This window comes from Sander lucioperca, chromosome 5 (assembly GCF_008315115.2).
Source record: "Sander lucioperca isolate FBNREF2018 chromosome 5, SLUC_FBN_1.2, whole genome shotgun sequence".
Lineage (NCBI taxonomy): Eukaryota > Metazoa > Chordata > Actinopteri > Perciformes > Percidae > Sander > Sander lucioperca.
Genome location: NC_050177.1, coordinates 35,954,179 through 35,980,776, shown reverse-complemented (window position 1 = coordinate 35,980,776; position 26,598 = coordinate 35,954,179). Strand labels below are relative to the sequence as shown.

General features: G+C 38.9%; 1 protein-coding gene across 5 annotated transcripts; it reads right to left on the bottom strand.

Annotated features, from left to right (window-relative positions):
• Positions 1-730: 730 nt before the first annotated feature.
• LOC116038988 (alpha-2-macroglobulin-like) lies at positions 731-26,598 on the bottom strand. Of its 5 annotated transcripts, XM_036001693.1 has the most exons (37): positions 26,464-26,598; positions 26,131-26,311; positions 25,500-25,656; positions 24,622-24,674; positions 24,136-24,156; positions 23,488-23,653; positions 23,324-23,408; positions 23,066-23,216; positions 22,661-22,778; positions 22,422-22,531; positions 22,156-22,323; positions 21,673-21,900; positions 19,056-19,119; positions 18,808-18,953; positions 17,893-18,042; positions 17,315-17,461; positions 17,102-17,206; positions 16,830-16,999; positions 14,815-15,040; positions 13,060-13,186; positions 12,794-12,915; positions 12,648-12,699; positions 12,197-12,280; positions 11,724-11,900; positions 11,237-11,312; positions 10,887-11,043; positions 6,751-6,825; positions 5,524-5,698; positions 5,240-5,427; positions 4,400-4,612; positions 2,856-2,974; positions 2,549-2,639; positions 2,394-2,462; positions 2,205-2,310; positions 1,989-2,030; positions 948-952; positions 731-898 (listed from the first exon to the last, which is right to left on the bottom strand). In XM_036001693.1, exons 1-36 carry the CDS (start codon positions 26,547-26,549, stop codon positions 948-950), a joined length of 4,410 nt encoding a protein of 1,469 aa, XP_035857586.1. In that variant the 5' UTR covers positions 26,550-26,598; the 3' UTR covers positions 731-898. The 5 variants fall into 5 exon arrangements, with proteins under 5 accessions (XP_035857586.1, XP_031139585.1, XP_035857583.1 ...); XM_031283725.2 differs by lacking the exon at positions 948-952 and having other exon boundaries at positions 731-905; XM_036001690.1 differs by lacking the exons at positions 731-898; positions 948-952 and adding an exon at positions 1,404-1,453.

Here is a 26,598-nt window from a genome sequence, read left to right as displayed (position 1 = left end):
TATATACTATATATATTATATTATATTGCATTTTTCAGGTGAACCAAATGTACGCTAATGTTGCCTGCGTCTGCTTGTGTGAATAGGGAATTGTTTGCCAACATGTTCATAAACTAATAGTGTCAGTCTTGTGTTGGCAGCTTATTTGTTACCCCCAAGTGGTCAGAAAAATATGAATACATGCAGGTTTAACACAAATATACACAAGCAGACATTGAATACACAATCCTTAAATGTATGGTTTATTTAAAATGTGACTGGGAACACGTCTTCAAGTTGCAACTGAAGAAAAATAAGTCACTTTAAGATTACAGTTTTCTCAAAATACTTGAGCTGTATTGTATGCATCTGTAGGTTAAGATGTATGGACTAAGACTTTTTTTTTTTAAATTTGTAAAATAATCTGTTAGCTGCAGCACAAGGGTCATTTGTCTCAGCCTGTTCACCTGAGTTGGTGAGGGTTTACATACATATTATAAAAACAATATATTTGCTAAACTTTGATTTCCAACTACTTTAGGAGATGGGATTTGTAGATTTTCCAAGAGTCTGATATAGTTTATATATTATCTAAATTATCTAAAGACACTTTTTGCTTTTGTGACCGCATTTCCACACTAAGCTGAGCTGCACAACTTCTGGTCTTTGGATAAAACACATACCATAAATACACAGCAGAAAGATTAAACTGTGGAAAAAGTTCAACAAAAGATCAGTTTCAAGCGGGACATTAACGTCACATTATTTAATTGTCCATTATGCATGTATTTCACTTCAGACACAGTAGTTACACAGCTGTCAGGGGTTGTGGCAGAATACTAACAAGGAAATACAAACAGACGTGGTGTTAAGTACATAATATGTATCTTCTGGACGTCTCGAGGACTGACCACACGCTCTTCAAACTGCAAAAGAAATAATGACAAATAAAAGTTCATTACGAAGACTTAAGCTGGTTCATACCAAAGATTTGCAACATTCTGACACCTGACAGTTTACACCAATACTACTATACGAGACAGTGTATCCTCTTCATAGCAACGACTCTCTGACCTACTTCCATTTAAACTTCCAGCTTTTTTGTAGCTGGATATAATTTGTAGCATATGAATGATGATAGTTAATAATTTCCAGTAGTGATGAACTGGCAAAAAAAAAAAAACAAAGGGTCAGAATTTGGAGTAGTCCATTAGCATTTTTTATTTTTTATTTGATAGAGCATCTGAAGAATGTCATGAAATGGGGGGAGATAGAAGTGATGACATGCAGCAAATAGGCCACTGGTTGGATTTGAACGCCAGCCGCTGCCAAGGACTCAGCCTACATGGGGCGCACGCTCTACCGGCTGAGCTAGAGGTCGCCCCACATAACATAACAGACAAGAGATCTCCCCTCTTTTGTCCATTTCTCCCGTCTAGTCAGCAGTTCCATCGTTCAGGGGAGTTGGTGTCACCTCTAATCAGCCAAACATTAACTATCGAGGCAGCATGTCACCAGGGGAACGGATGATGATAACACTGTGCTTCTTGGAAACAGGTGAGCTACAGCTCATAGATATACAGTGTATGTTTCCTTAGTAACACTATTCTCTTGATAAGGGAAAAGAGGGCAGATGTAACAGTTGAGGAAAATTAACAGTATCCTCCGGACTCTGCCATTTTTGACCAGCGGACAGTTTGTAACTGACTTGACCAGCTGACTTCGCTACGAGCTAATTGGCTGTTCAAACTGGTGACGTGCCTTACGTTCTAAAACCAGCCAATGGCGACTTGACAAGCTGAGTCGCAGGCGACACCATCAGACTGCTGCAACGTTCTAAAATGTTTTTTCCTCGTTGCAAATATTTGGTGTGAGCTTTACAGTCTACACTAGTTGTATTCTTCATTTGGTTTTAGGTTACAAAATTGGCACTTTTACAATCTCTTAAACAATTCCAGTTTACATTTACATACGTCATAGTGCTTCTGTATGTTATTATAGTTTGTTACCTGCAACACAAGGGTGGATGTATTCTGTATCAGACTGGTCACCTTAAGGGGAAAAAAGTAGAAAATGAGTCAAACTTGCATCATGTGTTCAATAGCCCATAATATTTAACATACTATAAATGACTATTCTGATAACTGTTCAGGTTGTTGTACAGCTACCACGGAGCAGTGTGTGCTGTGACTTCTGTGAATGAGGTTTAGAGAGGACTGATTTACTTGGCTGGTAGTAGTCGTAGATCTTGACCACGGCTGGCTTCAGGTTCTCCACTTGGTGCTCCTGTATGAGCTTTAGGCTGTGGTTGATGCCTGTGTCCTTCAGTAACTGTTGTAAGAAAAACAGACAACATGATCAGTAACAAATCTGGAGAGAATCATCTCTTGTTTGTCACTTTAAATCCCTCTCACCTCCCGTATGTACACCAGAACATGATCCTCCTTTTGTTCAACACGATCCACCAGCAGGGCACCTTTGAGCTGTGAGGAGACATTAATCAGCTGTTATCATGACAACAACAACTGACACAAATACTACTCAGTTTAAAGTTACTGTAATCACTCACCATGTTCAAAGACTCTGGGTCTGGGACAAATCCAGAGAGCATTTTGATATCCAGGATAACCATGTTTGTACTGGACTCATTTCCACTATATCTGTAATGCAAGTACCATAAAAATATGATGTCAATCTGGTGCTTTGGAAGGCTCCATTTACCGTTTGTTTGAGCTGAGTTTTAGCTACCAAGTTGTAAACATTCCTCCCCTGTCCATCCACCAACAGTTACATAGTTCAAGCTGGTAGATGCAGAGGATTATTTGCCAAAAACTTCAGCATCGTCAATGTCGTGGATCTGCTTGTTGATTACTTACAGGGACGTTAGGGTCAGACTGAGTTTGGGTCTTTTGCTGGTGCAGTCAGCCTCTGGTTTGACCTCAACACTGAGAGTGGTAACATCAGCAGGAGTTGGGATGTTATAGACAAGAGAAATCTAAACAAGGAAAGTTTAATATTTATAAAATTAAAAACAATAAAACCCATTATTTTTTGTGTCTGTAGTTTTGTTGTGTGTATGAGGTGTTTGGCTCTAGTTGGACAATTTATGGGTTGCACTGTTGTGTTGTGGCTGCTGTGGTATGTTTTTATTTGTGATTATTTGTGAATGTTGTGTGTGGACATTGGACTGGAAGCTGTGGAATTAATTACTGTTGTATTGGTGTCATGTAATTGTGTGTAGGACGGGCCACTTAGATAGCCTGGTTCTGCCCTCCTACGTTCTTACGCTCAATTTTCATTTCCCTTCAGTACTACTTCTGGGTTTGCGGTTTGCGGTATATTCTTGGGTTTTCTCCAGCCAAATTTGTGGCGGTCCAATCAGCGAACAGAGGGAGTGGCTGAGAACAATGACGTTGAGGTTGTGTGCTAGAGTTGTAGTTCCTTAATGGCAGTGGAGAAAGATGCGAGCGAAGCCATTCGGTCCGTTGTGGCAACGCTGCTGAATATCCAGAAGTTAAAGTCCGAGCAAGAACAATCTTTGCTGAGTTTTGTTGGTGGCCATGATGTTGTGGCCTCCCCCACAGCTCTACTCTGCAAATAGTGAATTTTTACAAACAAGCTAAAACAAAAGCTGTCTGTTTGTAGTCTAACTGTTTATCTTAGTTTGCTGGGAATCTTGAAATTTGGACAAATTCTTATAAATTTAACTGCTGGCTGAACGAGCCATCCTCTCCGCTGGAGCGGTAAACCTATGGATGTATTATAAGACCAAAACAGATGCATATGGCTACTTAATATGCACGTGAATGACGCAATCGTTATGTTCGCATTCTTCATTGTTGATGATGATGCTGGTTGTATTATTTTGCAACAGCATCGTTTCATTGCAAATGGGGCATACATGATGAATGTATAGCCTGCTTACCAGTCCATTCATCATTACCTGACAACAGCCATTTCTTTCTGCAAGCATTTTCCACCAATCAGGACGCTACATACTACAACCATGTTTCCCTAATCACAGACTTTAACCATCACTCCTCAGTGAACTGCTTTTTCTAGTTAAAGAGCTAGTTATCATTATGGAGTTTCCATGTTTTTTAGGAGTTTGCTCACACTAATACATGTAAAAAAAAAAATTAATATAGCAGTAATTCAGTAAGAAATTGAAAATTTCAAACAAAAATAGGCGTATTAGGTATAAATTAATTTTATTTTCTTTATTTGTAAGTCCGGCCCCTGGAGTGTCTGCTTAGAAACATTCTGGCCCTTGGAAAAATGTAGTTGATGACCCCTGACTTAGAGGCATGACACGTAAATAAAAAAAAACAATCAATCAATCATAAAAAGTGAACAAGTTGGTTCAAATGTACAGTATGAAGCATCAGGATTGGTGGTTTATGTACATCAAACCACTGACCTGTATTGCAGCACATGCAGTGCCCTTCACCTCCAGGCTGTACTTTCCTGTCACATCCTGCAGCTGCTTCTCCTGGTAGAGCAGTTTGTTGTTCTGATTCACATCAAACATCAGCTGGCCACTGGGAGACTGGACCGTCACTGTGCTTGAACCCTCTGGACTGAACACCAGAGTGGAGTAGAGAGCCAGAGCCTGAAGAGCCACCACGGTGTCCTACAACACACACAAAAGAAAATACCTAATACTTATGTGCTTAAATTTATACAAAAGTAAATGTTCTTTTGTTTACACCTGTAGCAGCTTTCATATGTAGGAGTTCACTTTTATCAATTTCAGGTCTCTCCGATTATTGATTTTCATACAGAAATCAATTAAGAAAATTACCATTTAAAACATAATAGTATGCACATTTTGTTTTATTTGTAGATAATGGGCTAAAACAATGCTGTTCTTGGTATGGTTTAACTGACACTAAACTGTTGAGGTATCGGGCAGTGTCGCTGTCCTGTGAGAACTATCCATGTCTACATAATGTGAGTTTCAGTTTTAAAATAATTTGCAAGATAAACTGAATGCTTTAGCATTTTTTATAAGTGGATAAAAAGCTCCTTTACTTCATAAGCTAAATACAACATCTAAAGAAACATTGAATTGAAGAAGCAGAAAAATGCATTGTCACAAACATGAAAATAGGGCTGTCTTTCTTGTGCCATTGTTTGGGCTTAAGGTCACAGCTAAGCCATACATTTTTAAATAACTTTGTTTGTTCATCTTATTTGTCCCAGAAGAGATTACTGTGTGTTGGACTCAAAGTCCAGCTTAACCCTGTCTGGGCTGTACCTGTGTGGAGGAGAATCCTCCATAATAGTTCTGCTGGCTAGTCAGCCATCTAACGATGCGGCTGGCGTAGCCCAGGTCTTCAACAGTCGGAGAGGCACTGAGTTTAGCCAGCAGCACATAGGAGCTGATCTCCACAGACAGAGAGGCTGACGTTTCTGTTGCTGTCTGAGACCAGTGGAGGAAACCGCCTAAAAAACAGCCATCCACAAAGAGACAAACAGGCACAGGGTAAGCTTCGTCACAGTAATGAAGCCAGAATGATATCCTGTAGGAGGAAGACTCACCTTCTTGTAATACAACAGTGTCTAGGTGCTTCAGTAGGTGAGCACGGGTCTCCATGTCTCCTGCCAGGGTGAAGACGTACGCCAGCAGAGCTGTGGTGTAGGTGTTGCTGAGGTCACTGATGGACTCCTTGAGGCAAGACAAGCTAGCATTCACAGGTCCATGAACCGCAGGATCCTAGAACAGATTAAAAGAATACATTGTCTCACTGTGTTAACAAATTCCTATATTCAGGGAAACTTACGACTTCAGTAAATGGAGGCAATAACACAAAACAGCAGAAAGTGAGCTTTAGAGACAAAGTGAGGGCACAGCAGAAAAAGAAACAGGCCAGGAATCAAGTATTAACCAGTGCTACTAATCTGAATGATAAAGGAGGTAACAAAAAACTATTTGCATCAACCAAAATAAACCACTACCCACAAATGTCATTGTCAAATGAGGCATACAATACAAACCAACAAACAGAAATATGTTTAAAAAAGACTAACATTACATTTGAAATATTAAGTCATCAGATGGCTTGTTACTCAAGTGAGAGAGTGGAAGCACCGCAAAAGAATGGAACAACTTCAAAAATAATAGGGTAAGACTAGGCTTCATGCGTTGCATTCAAATTTATTCTAACTAATTAAATGCTCCTTTGCTCAGCTTTTTGAAAAAGAGACTTTTTTATATAGATAGATAGAGTTTCATTCATCACTACAACCTAATACTGGGGTTTCCTGCCTGTACTCAAAACTAAATGGGTATTTCTACTACTTAAGTGGCATCAAGCGGTGAGGTTGCAGCAACCAACTGAATACACCTCCGCTTACCCCCTTCTGTCCACACGTGTAGGAGAACCTACAGTGGCCTTCACTTCAATGTAAAAACATGAAAGGCCCTCCCTAAAGCCAGTGTTTGGTTTGTCTGTTCTGGGCTACTGTAGAAACATGGCGGGCTCTTTGAAAGTGGACCCACTCCTAATGTAGATATGAAGGGCTCATTCTAATCTAACAAAACAACAATTCTTTGTTTCAGGTGATTATACACTAATGAAAACATTTCTGCAAATAGACCCCCCTACATCCTATACACTGGTCCTTTAAAACAGTAAACAAATAAATAAAAATGTGTTTCACATTTCACAGGATCTTTAGTGTTTATGCCATACATATTTAAATTCAAATGAATGCTACAATGCATCTTACGTACATATACATTCATATTACAAATAATCAACTCACATCTATGGAAGTATTCATCTCCAAGAAGGCAGCAGTGATGTAGGCACTGAGAGTAACTTCATCAGACACACCACCCTGTAAAGAGGAAGTAATTAGTGATCTAGTCTGACTCACTGGATGCAGAATGTAGGCCTGTCATTGGCTGCGTATTTCAAACAGTATTCTTCTCCCTTTTTGCTATCTCCACTATCAGTTATAGCCAATGCCAGTATTTTTTCTGTATAGCCAGGGGCATTGCACAAAATTCTGGGCCCGGTACAAAGGCATTCTCAATGGGCCCCTTCCCACATCCACAGCTGTTCATTCTTCGTTCGTTCTTTTTGAGACCTCCTCACACGAGGGCCCTGTGTACTCAAGACTGATTTATGGTCCTGCGGAGGCTCAACAGAGAGCTTTCGCTGCAGCCTACGTAAGTGGCCTGAAGTTTATACTTGGGCGTTGGTGTGTGTGTTGATCTTTAGAAGAGAATAGCAGGGCCGGCATGTGTGTGTGAGGGGAGTGTGTGGAAGAGCGAGTGAGAGAGTGACGGCAGTTAGCTTTGGAGCGAGTACTGACTGGGGGTGCAACGATTATAGATTTTGTTGGTACGATTATAGTCTGAAAAATAATCACCGTCTCACGATTATCACGATTATTATGCATTAATTAATTTCACTGCTAATGTATGAAATTACATGAACACTCTAGATTTGAATGTGTTATTTATTTCTGCCTTTTGAAACAGAAATAACACAGTAACAGTTTTAAATGTTTTGAAAATTATTATATGATCAATCATCAACCTTTTCATTTAAATTCATCTGAAAAAAATAGAGACTAGAATCAGTCACACCACAAATTAAGGCCAAGTTGGCAACAACAGCGCTGCCCTTCTTAAGAAGAAGTTGGCCCTTTTTGGGTCTTGCTAGCTGGTGTGTCTAAAAGTTGTAGAAGCTGCTAGACAAGATGCACCTGTCACAGGGAGATGTGCAGCATTTTGCCAAGGAATAAATGCGATAAAATCCAAAATGTGAATGTAATTTCAACAGCAGCACAACCTTACTACATAATAGTCTTATCAAATGGCATCACTAGGCTGATAAGAATTGAATTTAGGCTGCTTTATTTAACAGTGAGTTCATTTCATTCAGGTGTGAGGATGGTGGATCAGGAAAGACAGGGGACGGCAACAGGTAGGTCTAACATTAGGTGGAAGTGTAGGGGAAGCCACTTGATACCAACAGATGGAGAAGAACACAGGCAAGGAGTGAATGAGACAGACATGAGGTCGGCGATGGCGTCAAGTAGAGATGAGACCAGTGATGACATCAGGTAGGAGTTCTATTAGACCACACAAAACTAAATGTCCAGTTCAAGTTCCGACTCTCTCACATTTGTTTCATTTTGCACTTTAACATTAGTGTTGCTTACAGATGAAGTCTGATTACTTCTAATGCCAAATCAAAATAATTTAACATCCCGTTATTGTCGCGTGTCCCCAGCGGCCGCCTCCAGGCGTGTGAGGCGTCCTTTCCCCGTTGTGTTTTTCCAAAACCCAACCTCTGAATAGATGGTTCCCATTTCGTGCTGGCCACCACAAAAAAAATGAGATAAACGTGTTGTTGTACACGTAACAATAGATTAAAAATAACGTGACAATTACATGAACTGCCATGAGATGTGTTGTATTTCATATTAGGCTAATCTTGCCATTGTGAATGAAAAATGCATTTCTATATCAAAACCTGGCACATATGGGAAATATAACAATTAGCTTATGTCTGACAGTGGGAACGTAGTAAAAAAATCAGAACGCAAATTTAAACATCCGCAAAACATAGGCCCGAATGCCATCAATGATGAGTTATTTATTGTAATGAAAATAAAGTACATTTACAGTTTACATTTACATATGTATATATATATATATATATATATATATATATATATATATATATATATATATATATATATATATATATATATATACCATATACCGTATTTTCCGGACTATAAGTCGCACTTTTTTTCATACTTTGGCCTGGTCCGACTTATAGTCAGGTGCGACTTATATATCAAAATATATATAATTTAACATGTTTTTAAATGTTATTTCATACTGAAAACATTACCGTCTACAGCCGCTCTAGGCGCTCTAGGCTTGTGACAACTATATGCTGCTCCTATAAACAACTGAGAAAGAAAAGAAAATCTTATTCTGCAGATTACAAACTGCAGGTAGTAAAATACGCAGCCGAAAACGGTAATCGAGCAGCACAAAGAAAGTTTGGAGTGAGAGAGAAACTTGCGAGGGACTGGCAAAAAAGTGACTGCAATGAAGGAAACAAAGAAAGCTAATCGGCTAATTGCGGGCTGAAAGCAAGATGGCCAGGAGCTGGAGGAACGAGTCCACAGATGGGTGCTTGAACAGCGTCCTGCTGGGAGAGGCTCGTCAACGCTGCAGTTACGTCTCCACGCCCTGGTAGTTGTTCTGTGTGCTACTGTGTAGTTGAATAACTGTTAATGTGTTACGTTAACATACCGGACACCTACCGTATTCAGCCCCTTGTTCTGTGTGTAGTTGAATAACTTGCCTTTCCTGTTCTTGGTCTTGGATTTTGTGAAATAAATTTCTAAATAAATGCGACTTATAGTCCAGTGCGACTTATATATGTTTTTTTCCTCTTCATGACGCATTTTTTGACTGATGCGACTTATACTCCGGAGCGACTTATAGTCCGGAAAATACGGTAATTATTTATAATTATTCTAGGCCTACCTAATAAACCTTTATCATTTAAACCCCATACATAATGATGTCTGGCAATTTTTTTTTTTGGGGGGGGGGGGCTACCAAGCCACGGCCGTGCGCCGACATTGAGCTGTTGAATCAAATTACAACCCAGTGCTAACTGCCCATCCCACTACAACACTCTTCAGCTTTCAGTGGATTTTAGCTTAGTATTAGGATTCCCTGGTTGGTATAATGGAGTCCTAATAGATTTAACTGACCACCTCCACCATAATTCAAACCATAAACTCAGCTCATAACCTCACACAAGACGACTGATCAGATTGCTTACTATGTAGGTATAAGACTTGATTGAAAGACAAGTCACTTTTGGATGGAAATCCTTTCAATACATAGGCTCACATTTGGTAGTTTACCAGATGTGACACTGTGGAATACATATATACAGATATAGATCACTGTACCCTAAACACTACTGAAACGCTCTCATAAACACTACTGAAACACTCATAAACACTACTGAAACACTCTCATAAACACTACTGAAACACTCTCACGCGCAATACTGAAACGCTCTCATAAACACTACTGAAACACTCTCATAAACGCTACTGAAACGCTCTCATAAACGCTACTGAAACGCTCTCATAAACGCTACTGAAACACTCTCATAAACGCTACTGAAACGCTCTCATAAACACTACTGAAACGGGAATTCACTTTCAATAGTGTATATGAGAATGTTTCAGTATAGTGCACAAATCTGTTTCAGTAGTGTTTATATGAGTGTTTCAGTATTGCGCGTGAGAGGGTTTCAGTAATGTTTATGAGAGCGTTTCACTTGTATGTGTGAGAGCGTTTCAGTATTGTGCGTGAGCGAATAATCTTCCAGTTGTTTATGTGAGAGTGTTTCAGTAGTGTATGTAAGAGCATTTCACATAATTGTGAGAGGTAATTCTGAATAATGTCCCTGACGGCCCCTCATACTCAGGGGCCCGACTCACAAAAGTGATTTTGAGATCTTCTTATGCAGTTTGAAAATAGTGGCAGTGTCTTGTTTCACAAATGCTTGTCATTAGGGAATACTTTTGTGAGTCCCACAGGGCTCTCGCATGCATGAGTCACAATTATGGCATTTGTTTTGATAAGTGAAACCTGTTGAAATTAATCTAAGAGAGAATTATCTCATATTGCAAATTGTTGCTTTTATGTCGCAAATTCCATGAAGTGGGTCCCACTCTGCATTTCTTACTACTGAGACATGAATGAAAGTCCTGATGGTGCATTTCCATTTAACTACTGCTACAGCCAAAGTGTCATTTAGTAAAATTAACATACTGACCTTCTTTAGTTTCAGTTATCAGTCATTGTTATACAAACTCTAGTAAAGAGGGACTTTCTTTACCTTCATTCTGTTGTTGAAGAGCTTTCCTGACTGTTCAAAACAGCCATTTTTTCGTTGTTTACTTTTCAGCCAAGTCACGGACGCTTCAATGTTCGCTGGGTCAATGTAGATGAAAGACTGGGCTTTGGCAAAAGATCTCAACACAAATGCTGTCAGCCTGAGGATATTAAAACAAAAGTTAGACAGAAAAAAGACAAGAGGAAGCACTTATGATCCGTTTAATGGCTCACGATAATCATCTACTCTGTTGTAAATATAAAAGGTAAACTGTGTGTCATGGTAAATGTTGCACAACATGTAAATATATAATTAATTATTCTTTGTGGATGATTGACCAGTAATGGTCTCACCAAGTGTTCCCTGTTCCTGCTCCAAATGTGCTGTAAGCACCGTCCTCATGTTTGTAGTTCAGCTGTCTCTGGTAGCCTGTATAACAATAGAAACACTTTTATTAGGGCATTTACAGATTTGATAGGATTTATGGTAAGTTCATGATTTTGGGTACAGATGTAAAGAAAAACTACATTTTATGGCTTTACTGGACAGCTGACAGTAAAAAGATGACAGGAAATTAGGGGAGAGAAAGAAGGAATGACATGCACCAAGGTCACCCTTGTGGCCTAGAAGTTATGGTGTTGTGGGGGGGGCCTGTTGTCAGCACCATAACCCAGAGGCCAGCAGGGTGCTCCTGATCTGCAGTCTCTAATATGAATGACGAGCACTGTCTAGCTATTATGCACGCTGCTTATTATATTTTGTGCAACCACCACCAGAATGTAGCAGACGGTAGATTTGACATACGTGTTCTTTTAGCTACCAAAGTAAACGGAGACTCACCACTGGTCAGGAAGTTGGTAGCCTTTTCCCTGATGGCTGGGGTCAGCTGCTGTGTGTTTCTCAGGTACTCGAGGATGTAGATGTTTGGGGCAAGGAGCGCCATGTTCTGCTCACCACATCCATACGGCATCTGCAGCAGCCCATCCAGGTTCTTCAGAGCCCGGCCCAGAATGTCACCTGCCCAAAAACACGGAATCACTGAGACCGAACACGTAACTAACCTGACCTTTACTTTCTACTGGGGCTTGAAAGACAAACTGTATGTTCTTATGTTGTTATACCACCTTTTGTTTATCCCGACTATATGAATATGTTGAAGGTATAAATGCACTTGGTATTTTTACTTTACATTGTTCAATTGACTCATTTTCATTCTAACCACAGATTTTTATTTTTGATGGAAGCCTGTTCCCTTCCTAGAATTTTCTTGGTTAAAGCAACTCTCAATTAAAATGAATTTTCTATTAATTTACCAAGGACTGATACTGAAGCACGGGCAGATCCATCAATCACGTTCTCAGGGAGTTGTATGTTCATTTCCTCTGTCAAAGCTTCCCCTGTGAACAGAGAGAGAGAACAAACACTCAGCACTAAACCAAAGATGTCTTTTAGATTAAACGGACAGTTAGTGGATCTTGTATTGAAACAGGTCAGACTGGATTAAGAAAAATAAAATCACAAAAATGGAGGGTTCTTTCATTAGGTTGATAAAATGTATTTTTGATCAAATGTATTTGATGACAGTAAATCAATCTGATGCACCTGCGCTAAACTTGGCACAACTGCCATAATCACACTCAAACTAAGTGCTATCTGCAAGTAGTGAATGTCTCCATTACATTTTATAACATGCAATCTATTCAACTTCCAGTATTTGTCTTTTCACATGTTTGATGGGCCAGGCCTGGTGTAAACCGTACTGACCTTTTGGGCAGAGCAGCCAGTTGTAGGTCTTTGTCATCTCAGTTCCCTCAGCCTGAGAGGGAAAGAAATTATGTGAGTTACACAGAGTTTCCATTTGGCTAATGGATACAAATTTTCTCCTTTTATCTTGTTTTTAAGGTACCAACCTTTACTATGAGAGGTCGTGTGACCACGTCAATTCGTCCCCTTTCAGGCACGCTCACAACCTCATTGTCACATGAAATTTGGGATGTCACGGCCTCAGCAGTCACTGACACATTTACAACTCCTAAAAAGAACAAACAGTGTGAAACTTGATTAATTTTTCTGCAAAAATGTCAAAACATTTTGTCACTAACGTGGATCTCACTGATTTCACAGATCAAAAAGTGCTCCACCTCGACAGCCTGGTGGATAAAAGCTTGACTCTCACCTAAGACTGAGGGGGCCATGGTCCAGCTGAGGGTCTTGCGCTCACTGCCACACAGACAGGATGTGTACTGGTCACCAGAGAGGGGGGTGAGGGTGTAATCTAAGGAGGGGGTTGGAGTCACAGTGACCTGTTCAAGAGAGAATAATATATTTTAAAACTGGAGATTTATGACAAATGCAAAAAACTGTTCAAACTGCAGCACAATGTTGCAGCATTTAACCTTTCCCCGGTACATCTTGCAAACGTTTTTGTTCCAAATAAAAGGTGACATCTAATTATCAAGCAGTTTGAAGACTGACTTAATTAAGAAAGTTATGATTATTCCTAATATTTAAAATAACCTTGGTAAGTCTTGAGGGAGTTGACAGGACCGACTAGAGAGGTGGGTAGAGTTAAACAGCAATCAATTAAAGGTTTCAACTAGGGCTGGGCGATATGGAGAAAATCAGATATCTCGGTATTCTTTTCCTAATACCTCGATGTCGATATTGTGGCGATATTATAGGGTTGACAATTGGTGCTTTACCAAAATATCTTCACAATGAGATTTAAGATAAATAATCTTCAGTAATGTAGATAGAATGACTAAGTGGGTAAAGGTAAAAATAATAGAAGAGCTAGAACAGTCTGGTAACACAGAAAATGACATCACTTTACTGTAATGCAGCCTTTAAAACCAGGAAAAGACAACACTTAAGCCATTTACGATATTACGATATCCAAAATCTAAGACGATATCTAGTCTCATATCACGATATCAATATAATATAGATACACTGCCCAGCCCTAGCTTCAACGTTTTAAAAGTGCCTTTGATTCCACATTGTAAAGGGAGTGGATAAATTCATTATCTATTACAATCTGTTTAATGAGAAAAAGCAGTTGTCTTTAGGTTCAACTCAAAACCAAACCAATTGTTGTAAGTATGTTGTGCATCCAAAAGTTTGGATTCATATATATATATATATATATATATATATATATATATATATATATATATATATATAAAAATATTGTAGACTATAATGTAATTGACGCACTTTTTACCTTTTTGATCAATGAAAGTTGAAGTCGTATTTGCAGTTAAAACCTTTGGTTCCATTTACTTCCATGAGATCTTAGTTGGGTTTCCAGACAAATCACTGCTTGTATGTATGCCTGTGTAGTGTTGTGGTGTTGGTGTGCGTGTGGTCAAAAACTGTATGTGCTTCCGGGTTGCACCCGAGGAACCAAAGATTGGTGACAATTTATACCAAGGACACTAATTGGCTCTTACATATATATAAATACATATCCTGTTATTTATGATCTTTATTTTTTGTTCCAGATAATGAAAATTTTCCAAATCAGTGTTTCTCTGAGCAGAAAAAACTGTAATAGCACAAACAACCAGTTTTGATTCATCACAAATGATCACAGGTATTACAAAACCATAAACTGCATTAATATTGGATGAATTTCCATCTAATTCAGTACATTTCCACCACAGGATGATTTTTGGTGATCCCTTAACTTTTCATCTAGAGCCATCATCAGGTAAATTGTAAAAATAAAAATATTCACTTTGCCAAGTACTTTGGTTCACGACCATCTTACTGTTCTTTGTGTTTTGTGCCAATTACCTAATTTTAAATCTTTTAACATACTAAAGGTGGGGAAAATGGCTAACATGACACCTGCTAGACATCAGCATGTTAGCATAGCAGGAATGTTAGCATGCTAACATCAGCATTTAGGTCATGGAAAAAAAAATACCATGATGCAGCTGGTCAGGTAGTTGAAGGTGGTTGCCTTCAGTTCAAAGTGCTCCCCCCGGATGATGGAGTAGGGCAGGCTGAGCTCCAGGAAGAAGGGCTGGAAGACGGTGATGTTTTTACGTGGAGCCAAGCCGAAACCCTGAGGAGACAGACAGAAAGCCTCCGTCTCCCAGGTGGTGATGGTGTCCGGGACAGTGAGGGACACATCCTTCGTTCCAGACTCTCTGGATCAGAAGATACACAGACGCATACGGTGAACTTGAAAAACATACTTGCTTGATTCAGATCAGTAAAAAAAACCCAACGTGAGTAGATTAATAATGTGTAGACTTAAAGGAGCACGCCGACTTATTGGGACTTTAGCTTATTCACCGTAACCCCCAGAGTTAGATAAGTCCATACATACCCTTCTCATCTCCGTGCGTGTTGTAACTCTTTCCGACGGGTCCACCGGTAGCTTAGCCTAGCATGGATCCTAAAGGTAATTGGTTCCAACTAGCCTACTGCTCCGAATAAGTGACAAAATAACGCCAACATGTTCCTATTTACATGTTGTGATTTGTATAGTCACAGCGTGTACAAATAACAAGGTCACATGAGACACAGCCATCTTCTAACCGTATATAAACTGGGAATTATATTCTCAGAAAGGCGAAGCATTTTTACTCTCTGCTCGGGGCTTCTCAGGTGCCGCAAGCATATCACTCCCCCCAAGTAGCAGAAGTAGCACTGCTTCGCCTTTCAGTAGCGGGTGTATGGAAACGGGTACGCCAGATGGCCAGTCCGCCCTTGCTAGTTCACCATAATCTACAAAAGAACTACTTACATGTACCTATTCTGCAGGTATTCCACGCAAAGTTGGAAGTGTGCCCTCGTTTAGAAGAAGTCTTCCGGCTAATCCTGCCTTGTACTACTGAAGTTGTAGAAACAAACAGCTAGCTAGATGATGTGAGCTTACCCAGCTACTGCGCATGTGCGACTGCCAACAAAGATGTTACAGCAGTGAGAGGTCTCACTCTGTAGCTAAACAACAACAAAAATATGGTGTTTTTTGAAAGTTAAACCATGTAAACCTATTCTGGTACAACCTCAAAATACAATTATGAACCTGAAAATTAGCATAATATGGCCACTTTAAAGGTTTATTTAGATAGGGACAGATACAAAAAACATAGATAAGCTTCAACAGTCATCTGATGTATGTATCATAGTATTTTTAGCCAAAGCTAATTCACACTTATATATATATTTATATATATATATATATATATATATATATATATACGTCCCTATAAAGGCTTTTGGTTAAAAATAAAAATACAGATTTACATTATTAAAAATATAAATGGAATTAAATAAAAAAGGAAAGAGGGGGCGCTATAGAGCAACCATACCACTCTCAAGCCTAAATGTGAACTCACATCAAAGAATTTCGTGCATCCTAAAGTCTGAAAACACCTGTTCGTAAAATGAAAAATTTCGCATGAAAACCAAGATGGCCGACTTCCTGTCAGGTGGAAAAATTTTCAAAAAATGCTCCATGGACTTCAAGATGAGACCTATGTTCCCTCAAAATTTGGTATATTAGCTTCTCATTTTTTTCAGAATTCCGAAGCTCGTTACAGGGCGCTATGGAGCCCCCTGGCAACGCTCAAGCCCAATCACTACAGAACTTTGAAGTTTTTGCCATGTCTGACATGTGTGCAAATTTTCGTGAGTTTTCCAGCATGCTAAGCCCCTCAAAAATGCTAGTGACGTTGCGGAATAATAATAATAATCCTAAGAAAAACAATAGGTTCCTTCGCACTTTCGAGCTCGGGCCCTAATAACACTCCTAAAATGACTGAGCCATCAGTTAAAAAAAAAAAGAAACCTAGGAGCAGTGTCAGTAAATTAGTTTCATGACATTCATGTGTGGAGGGAGACAGCAGGAAGATACACATACTCTTTAGGCAAAAAAATGCACTCAAAACACATTTATTACCATCAAAACCCTCTGTGGCAAAAACTCACCCAACTTCCACCAGGTCCCATATCCAGGTCTCAGGGAAGAAAGTGCGGACTGTCTCTATTGGTGATTTATTAGGAGACGGCATATCAGGGGCCGGAGCAAATGCAACAGATTCCATGGCTGTCAGTACTAACCCTCTGGTAGGAACTGAATTATACCTAAAACCAACACCTGAGAAGAAAGTAGAAAATATTTTGTTAGACCAAAGTGAAAGCAATAACACATTGACCGGTTTTAATGAGGTAGTAAATATTCAGCATGTGTCACAAAAAAGAAAGTCACCATAGCCACCATGGCCCTGGTAGTATTCTCTTCCTTTGTATTTGAGGCAAGAAGGCTCTCTGATAACCATGTTTGTTGCCATCTTCATCCCTACGTTCTAGAAAATCCAACAATAAACAGGCATCACTGAAAAGTTGATAAATGTGCAACAATAAATTATATTAGTATATTCTTTATATTGTACAGTCATTTGTGCAGGAAGTACCTGGAAAACTGTATAAGCATCAGCTCTCCCATCACCATGGGGGTATGGCAAAACATATCTTCTCGGTCTCACATGCAAACATTTTAAATCATCTTGAACATCATATGGAATATAGGAAATTTTTTTGATCGGCAACAATTGAAATATCTGAAAAGAAAGGTTTGGTTCAAAGTTATAAACTGACAATGTTTGATGTTCTATGAAGATCTGACAATTGGGAAACTCTTGGACACTAAGGCCTACTCTTATATTTTGAAACGTGGATGTAAAGTAAAACGAGAGTTTTACTCCTGTGACTCTTACAGAGGGATACACCTCACATATGTGATCATAAACTTATACTATAGCATTTTCATAACAGCATGCTTACAACTGGGTAAAAAGAACAAAATCAGCATTGAGCTGCATTGCACAGTTGATAACAATGTACAACTGGTAGAGAGAGAAAAGGAAGAAAGATTAACCATGGCACAAGTAGATAACAGCAGAGTAAAAATGGATGATGATAAATGTGCAAAAGATCATGCAGAGGTCACAAATTATGTATGCATATAGTTTTGGTTGACTCCAGTAGTTACCTTGTCTGCATTCAGAGTCTTCCCTGGCTCCTTGATGAGGACGCTCTGGTCAACAGCACTCACACCACACAGAGATTCTGGCTGGGCGGTAACCTGCATGATGGTCTCCTCTCCTGGGACAGCCGAGGTCGGAGAAAACTCCAGCGACACCTGACACAATCGGAAAAGACACATCGCACCATCTGGAATTTAGTGGTAGATGAGATCCTGGGATCTTTTTAAACTTTACCTGGGTTGCTACCAAGGACTCAGCCAACATGGGGCACATACTCTACCAGGTGAGCTGGAGGTCGCCCCATCAGAATAGCTTTTTAATGAAACCACTGATCTTTCTGCGATTTCACTAGATAGCATTTTCCTGCCAGAGGAATGGCCACATGGCAGTCGGTCCTGCCGACGCTTAAGACATTCCTCATAATGGAGCTCTGTATCTAATGTGATTTCGGGGGTTATGATATTATTGTCACTCCCCATTCCCTGCTCTGCTAAGGTTGGTGCTTCCTTTTGAGATGTGATGAGGTCAGAGCCTAGATGCCAAAAAGCAATGCTGCAGTTATTCTACAATAACATAATAATCTGTTCAACGTGAATTGGCTGACTGAACTAACTCTAATTTGCATGCCATGGCTTCAGACAAGGGACATGCTTAATGCATAAACTAAAGTATCTCGTGTTAGTAAGTATAACTAGCAAGGACTGCACATGGATTAGACCACCCTATGCAATAGAAGGTTAAAGTAAGAAAGTGTGATATTTATAATTGCTCCAAATAATATATCTTACATAGATAAATGATTATTTAAATTAAATGTTACATATTGATGTTATGTAACACAAATAGCATATACTTTAATTCTGCATCTAGAATCTCCCAAAAAAACCTTTGCCACATGTCCTAGTTCTTCTCAGGCTGACCTTGTGACTGAAGCATTGCTCAGTAGAGAAGTCAGCGCTGTTGGCGATCACAGTCTCACTGGGGAGGATGGCGTAAGCCACAACCTGGACGTCTGGTGCCATGTCTGGAGACACCGTCAGCTTAAAGGACACCTCGCCCTCATTCACTGAAACAACATGAACAACAATCACTCACATGCCTCCATAGATCAATAGATTGGCCATGCTAATTCAAAGGATCATTTTAAGACAAGTCATTCTCTGCTTACCCGATTTATCTTTAACTTCAACCTGTTTAACTCCTTGTATAACAATGACTCCTCTTGATAAGACCTGGGGAATTTAAAAGAAAATGACACAAAGAATGAGTAATGTACGGAGCCCCTAAGGGGACATGAGCAAAAAATAAATCTAAAGTTTAGTTTCATGTGCTCACGTGAAACTTTCATGTGCTCACGTGAAACTTTCATGTCATTTGGCAGCTAAAGATGAGTTTATATAGATGCCAAAAGGCTTCAATTTGTCATAAGAGTTTACTAGGGTGACCAGATGTCCCGAAAAAATCGGGACAGTCCTGAAATCCAAGCCGAATCCCGAATCCTGCCCTAATTGTCCTGAAAATTAGAGCAAAGTCTCAAGAGCAGACTCTCGAGTAGTTAGGTCTGATAGAACATTAGTCGCGAATTTTGATAATACGCATTGCTATTTTTCATTCATTCATGTTGAAATGGAGGCTCAGGCTGGTGTCCCGGGGTCCCGATGAACACGTAGCTAAAAAGCAAAAACGTCTCTGCAGGTACCGGTTGGACTGGGTAGGGAAATACCCCTGTATTACTGCAGTTTTACATGATGCAGACAAAGCGTTTTGCAATGTATGGAGGGAGGAGTTTGGTATTTCACACGGGGGGGGAATCAGACATCAGGCTGCATGCTAGCAGCAAACTACATATAACTAACAGCTACTGTACAGACCAACACTTTGTGTTTGTTTTGTGTTTCATAATGACACTTGAGTTCATGATTTTAATGATTTTTTATTTGTATTTTCGAGTTTACATAACAGTTGAATTCCTGAATAAAAATAATAAATCATTTTAGTTTTGAAATTCATCACTCACTCTGAGTTCAACAGGGACATTCTAAAACTTATAAAGCCCATGAGTCAACCCACAGCCGCTCCGCTGTCCTGCTGAAAATGTGAAGCAGAAACGCTTAATGTCAGATAACATCCATAATAATTGGACTTTGGGTTAGATTTTTGTCAGTTTTCAGTGGCTATGAGGAGCAATATGAGAGAGAAAGTTGGTAATCATTGATCATTGTTTAGGTACATTAAACCATGTTAAGCTTTTTCACGTTAAGCATTTTAGAATGTCCCGTTCAACACCCCTTTTCTCGTAGAATTAATCGAACATCCTCTTTCCTTATGTTTGATCCATTCTCCTTGCATTTTGTGTACATCCACCTATATCCGTGGAGTTGGCCAGATGTTTGTAACTGTTCATAAATAAAAGTAATTGCCCGATCCAAATCGCTGTATCCCTTGCTCCGGAACAGATTACAATACTTTAAAATCTGTTTTAAATGTCGTAGTGAAACAATATAATGGTGACGACTTGCAAGCAAAGCAGCAATGTCCTTATAATGAAGACCTAGATTAAAATATAGTGCAACTAACTCCTGTACTGTAGTCATTTCTCTAGCTGTCACTGTCATGGCCCAGGCTACGTCAATATACGGCTGTCATGTGCTTACACAAAAGTTTTGCGTGCTCACACCAAACTTTCATGTGCGCACGTGAAAAGGTTTTGCATGTGCACATGAAACTAAACTGTAGATTTTGCGTGCGCACATGAAAGTTTCACGTAAGCACATGAAACTAAACTTTAGATTTTTTTTTCACTCATGTCCCCTTAGGGGCTCCGTAGTAATGCAACAATAAAACCGTATTTCCTTTAACAGCAGATTACAACACTGTCTGCTGTTCTGATGTGTGGTTGTATTTTATGTTATTAAGTAGGCTACGTAGTGGAATGTGTTCATATGGTTTATGTCAAAATGTTTGCCATAAAAGTTTAGTGTGTATAACATCAATAAACACTTGCCTGACTAAAATACAGTTGCTAAAAGAACAGATGTTATCCATCTGAACACAAGACTGTTTACAGGTGTTTGGAAGTATTACTGCATATGTGGAAAAAATGTATCCTTTTACGACTCCACAAGTTGCATGAGTCAGCATTAGTTGGGGCTAAGACTACAGTACAAGTTTGAACATGTAAAAAATCTGGGGGTTTGGAGAAAGAAGACCTCTGTAGCCCGCTATTAGCTACATTAGCCACTACTAGCATAACACACAAGAAAGTCTGAACACACTGTCAGTGGTTGAGTTGCATTATGGGTAATGTAGCTGCTGGGTTTTGACAAGAAAATATGGAATAAAAAATCTCTGGTTCTGCTACAATGATTGTGATCTTTTTTCCTAAAAAGACGTTTGTGATTCTCTAGTGGTTTAATCGCACCAGACTGGACATTTAGCTTGATGCACTCAACTCTTAATATTTGGATAAAAGTAGTGGATGGAAACACACATTAATCAGAATTTTCTTTTGCAGATTTGTTTAACAGTTTTGTTCAATACATGATTGCAACTGTAAACGGGGTTAGCCCTAATGCTGGCAAACTTTGCCTATTATTACTCAACGTGGTCTATGCTTAAATGTAGTACAAAACACAAACTCTCCTGGGTATTTGGTGTCTCCAGTCTTACCAGGTAAACTGTGGATGTCAGTTATCTGATGTAAAGGTCATTTTAAAAACATCTTCCCCATGTCCGTGTCTCTGGAAGACAACTGGTGACGGGAAAATAGTTCACCAACCACTCACCAGATACATCACATCCACAGAGCCCTGGGCCTCTCCAACTACGGTGTACTGGATGACGATGTCTTCTTCTTTGTCACAGGAAAGTGGTTCATCCTTCTTCTTCACGTCCAGGAAGCTGACTGTTTTAGTATCAGGAGAAGAAAGTGTGGCCAAAGACACTGTGTGATCTTTAGAATCATAGTATGGCGTTCTGTAAGGAGGGTAGCCCAGTGTCGGTGTGTCGCTAACCTAGAGAGCAGAAAAAAAAAAGAAAAAATATAAATGTGATCATGGTGGTTGAAGTAGAAGAAAGCTTCAGTTTTTTCAGCCAACACAAATGTTTAGGTATAGACATAGTAGACAGTTCCTATGGTACATTGGTCAGTTGCAGCATATTGAGAAACCATTTTAGGTTTTAGATTTTGGACTGTTTATCATCTTCATGAAAGTTTTATAATGTGGCTAGCAAATGTTGGGTTACAGATTGTAGTTTCTACTTCTTACTTGTAAGTGGATGTCCCCTTCAAAGTCAGCTGTGCTTAATGAGAAAGTGGCGACACCATCACTGTCTGTTGTGAGATTCTGTAACCAACGTGCTGACCACCTTTCACCCTCAAACAGGAACACCGGCATGTCAGGAATGGGTGTATTATTGTAATAAACTGCTTTAACCTGTTGGAAGCACAACGTTTTATCACCGAGAATGCACACTGCTTCAGTTGCACTGTGTATAGAATCACATTGAAGAAGTGAAGACCAAATGCACTTACTTTTCCTTCCACATTTGATCCTTTGTTATAAATCTTGGGAGTGTCAGTGAAAGACAGCTTTCCAACAACATATGAAATCACAGTAGTCTTCTCTTGGGAGCGTGAAATACCTGTACAAGAAGTCTTCATGTTACAACAATGTGTACGCCATATTGTTTCAATACATGGCATAGTAATGTTGTTATTATAGGCCTACTAACTCTTTTTAAAATATAAGTACAATATATGTTATGACTTGCCTGTCCCCTCCTCTTCCATATTTGCACTGAGTTGCAGTACATCTTGCAGCGCCTTTTGTGCAATTTTCGTGAAAGTTGACATTGTGAAGATAAAAGTGGAACAGCCTCTCTTATCCGTCTAGAAACACAATTAAATAAAATAAAATAAAATGAAAAAGTGAAGGACATTTCAAACTTTCCACACGTCATCACCATTACTTCTTAAAAACTTTTAACTGTCAAATCTTTATATCTAACTACTATCTCATTGTATAAAAATGAACTTTTACACTCCTCAATTTGTACATTAGACTGACAAGACAGATGACAATATGTAGTTTTAAATGTGCACAGTGTACATTATGTAGGAGGATATGTAAGGTCTATGCACCTTGCTTCATGAGACTGTCACCATAGCTACTGTACCTGCTTTGTCTCCTCGTAGCAAGGCATCTGTATTTCAGGGATTCCCTCTGGATGTTCAAGGGTGATTACAAGGGGTATACCAACATAGGTATTAAAAGGTCGGCACACCTTAAAGTCAACACTGCCTGGCACAGGCTGGCCGTATGTATACCTAATTAGATGAACATAAAAAAACATTGTTATTGAAAAGAAACCATTCCCTAAACTGGACCTATTTTAGATTATTTAAGAGTAATGAGTGAAATAGCTTTTACTTACGTTGCACATACTTCAGCTTCAATTTCTTCCTGATTAATACTTACTTCATCAAATGCATTTAATTTTACATCAAATTTAGGCAAAACTGGGGACAAAATACGATCATTAGAACTTTTGCTTCATTACACATGGATTGAAATGGATGGTAATAAAAACTAACTTACCGTATTTTTCCACCTTGAAGCTGTGTTGTATTTGATCTAACCCAATCGACACAGTAACTTGGTAGGCTCCTTGACGGGCCTCAGAGTTCAAGGCGTAAGAAAGCTGCAATATCTTACTATTGGATGTTTCATTCAGCCACTGTCCAATCCTGTTGCTGTTAGAATCCTGTTAAGTGAAGTAAAGAAGAACATGTGACAATAGGAAACTCATGAATACAGGAAGAGCACGTTTCTTCTTCTCCTTCCACAAGATGGCAGAAAAAACTGGGCCATGGTTTGGTGTAAACAAATTTGACTTCTTGACTCTCAGTGGGAAAAAACATTATGAAAACTTGAAGCATACACTTTAACAACATATTATAACAACTACTCTCAATTAGATCCTGATGAATGTACTGGCAGGCTAATATCAGTGCCCAGTTACAGATATTGGTCTGATTAGTGTATAATGGGCAAATGTACATAAAGAAGTTGCTTCAAAAAGTATATATACACACATTTGTCTTCTATCCTTTTTAAATCAGGTTTTATGTAGTTTGACAAATACATCTTATATTTTGGTCCACGTTTTTGTATTGAATCAAAATCAAAATCAACTTTCAGTTTATTATACACAGTAGTGTGTTTAAGTGTGGATATTAGTCTTACCTCAATTTCAATTGTATCGTACTGTAAAGAAAGAAAGAAAGATTTGTTAGGACAAGCTGCTTTGTATTGCGCTCATCACAAAGTGAGTTAAAGATGATAAACTCAGACTTCAGCTCTTTTATTTATGATTTTATATATATGAACAATTTCAATAAAATTTCAAAAAGGCTTGTCAGCAAGAGTAGACTATGTCATTTTTCTATTGTAATCTTTAGTATAGATTCCACAGTTACTTCCAATTAAATGGGATAATGTGTGACAAAATGAGAAACACGTGTTGGAATGGATTTATTACTGGGTCAGCAACCTTCAAAGCAGCTTGGTAGTTTACCTAAAGGGGCTGTGGTTGTACTATTGACCCAGAGCTTCACCAGGAGCTCATATTCTGGTTCAATCAAAATTAAAACCTGCACCATTATCAAACCATATCACTGATACGGTTTATGAAAAAGACCTAAAGAAAGGAAAGACTGTTCAAACACTCACCAGCTGATTGACAGGTCTAAACTTGGTATCCAGTGTGATGACTCTGAAATGCACTGAGAGACATGCAGAGAGATTACATGAAGCCTTTACAGCTCTTCTACAGCAGTGTTAAACATCCTAACAGGCCAGTGATTGGTCTTCTGTTAACTGAGAAAGTACATCAAATTTGAAAGAAAGAAGAAAAGGTGAGAAAAATTGATAGTTTACTATTGGCATTCCCTCTTGTTGTCTGCCATAGAACCGCGTACATTAATAAATAATAAAGTGGTCAGTGGAAAATGTCCCAATATCCCAAGTTCCCCTTACAGGTTTTCTCATTGGAACTACAGCTGCAGCTAAAAGTTACATAGTGATGCTTTAAAATTACTGTTGATATTCTGGGGCACAATCAATTTCTCCCCACCTGTTAGAGCCAATAGTTAGTCAGAGCTGACAGTTTTCTATCATTGTGGGGCTTTTTTTTTTTAAATCCTGGGAATGTCAATATACAATATAATGATATTGTGGCAATACATTTCTTCTTATTATTATCTAATTTCTTACTCTGTTCTGCATGCACTGCAATTATTTGTAAAGAGGAAACTTGTCTATATATGGTACCATATTGTGTACTACGTCATAGATCTTTGATTTGATTTATTTGCACAATAACTCAAAGCGGTATAAACAGGACAACATTAGACAAGAAGCACGTTGTGCAGGTGAGGAAAAAAAAACAAAAAAAAAACCTAGAGGCTTATGGAAGGAATGTCACTACTCATTATCAGCAAATACAAAAGTCAAATAATCTACATAAGTAAACAAGCAAAACTAGATTAAAAAAGCAAATATAAAGTAACCAACATAATTCAAGTAAAAACCCATCAGCTCAAAATTACCCGTTTGTCCTGGGAGGTAGATTGGTTTATCTGTTTGGATGAAGGTCATTGGTCGACAGACTTTGATCTTAACTTTTCGGACTTCTTTAGAGTAGAATGTGTCGCCTCGTACCTCCACCACAAAGTTCTGCACCACTTCATACTGCACTAAAGGAACCTGTGACAGAAGATATTTTATAGACACGGAGAGCCATTACATCCCATTAAGAAAATGATTTATGAATATTTAACTTGATCTGTCTAAAATCTCAAATGTATTACAACAGCAGTTGTCAATTTACACAATTTATTTATTCCTATTGTGTGCTTTTTGTTACAAATGTATGTGGTTCTGTATGTGTTATCAAATCCAATCAATGTTTTCCAACTCAATTTCTTCAACACATTTTATCGAAATGTGAACGTGAATCAAATCAGGAAAGCTGCTGAATTGTTAAAATCCTTAAATCACAAATGTATTACAACATGTCAATTTACACAATTTATGTATTCATATTGTGTGCTTTCTGTTACAAATCTTTGTGTTTGTGTCTGTATGAGTTATGAAATCCCATCAATGTTTTCCAAGTCAATTTTTTTCAACACATTTTGTGGAAATAAGCAAATCAATCAAATCAGGAAAGCTGCTGACCTTAAATTCAGTGCAGGTATGAAATTCTTTACTGGACGTCTCCTTCAGAAGGGTTGTATTCTTCTCTTGGGACATCAGAGTGACGCTCATTTCCAGAGTCTCGCTGGGCTGCAGGAGACTCGCACAGACTTTGGTCTCAGCTCCAGATTCAAGAATTGCAGGAATGGCTACCATGTACTGCCTACAGCCACAGACACACATACAGTACATATCTCACTGGATCTGACATGGAAATAACCCCAACCCAGAAGAATATGCAGCATAAATCCTTGCCGATCATCAATTCATTCAACCACAGGCTATTATTATTTTTGAACTGTACAGGTAACTTACGGTCCTGCCACCGCTTGGCCCACGCACATCCAGCTCAAGAAGACACACAGTTTCCATGTCCACATCTGAATCCCAGGACGACCCATGACTGAATGAGATGATCACGAGTCAGCATCTGTTTAATAGTCTGATAGA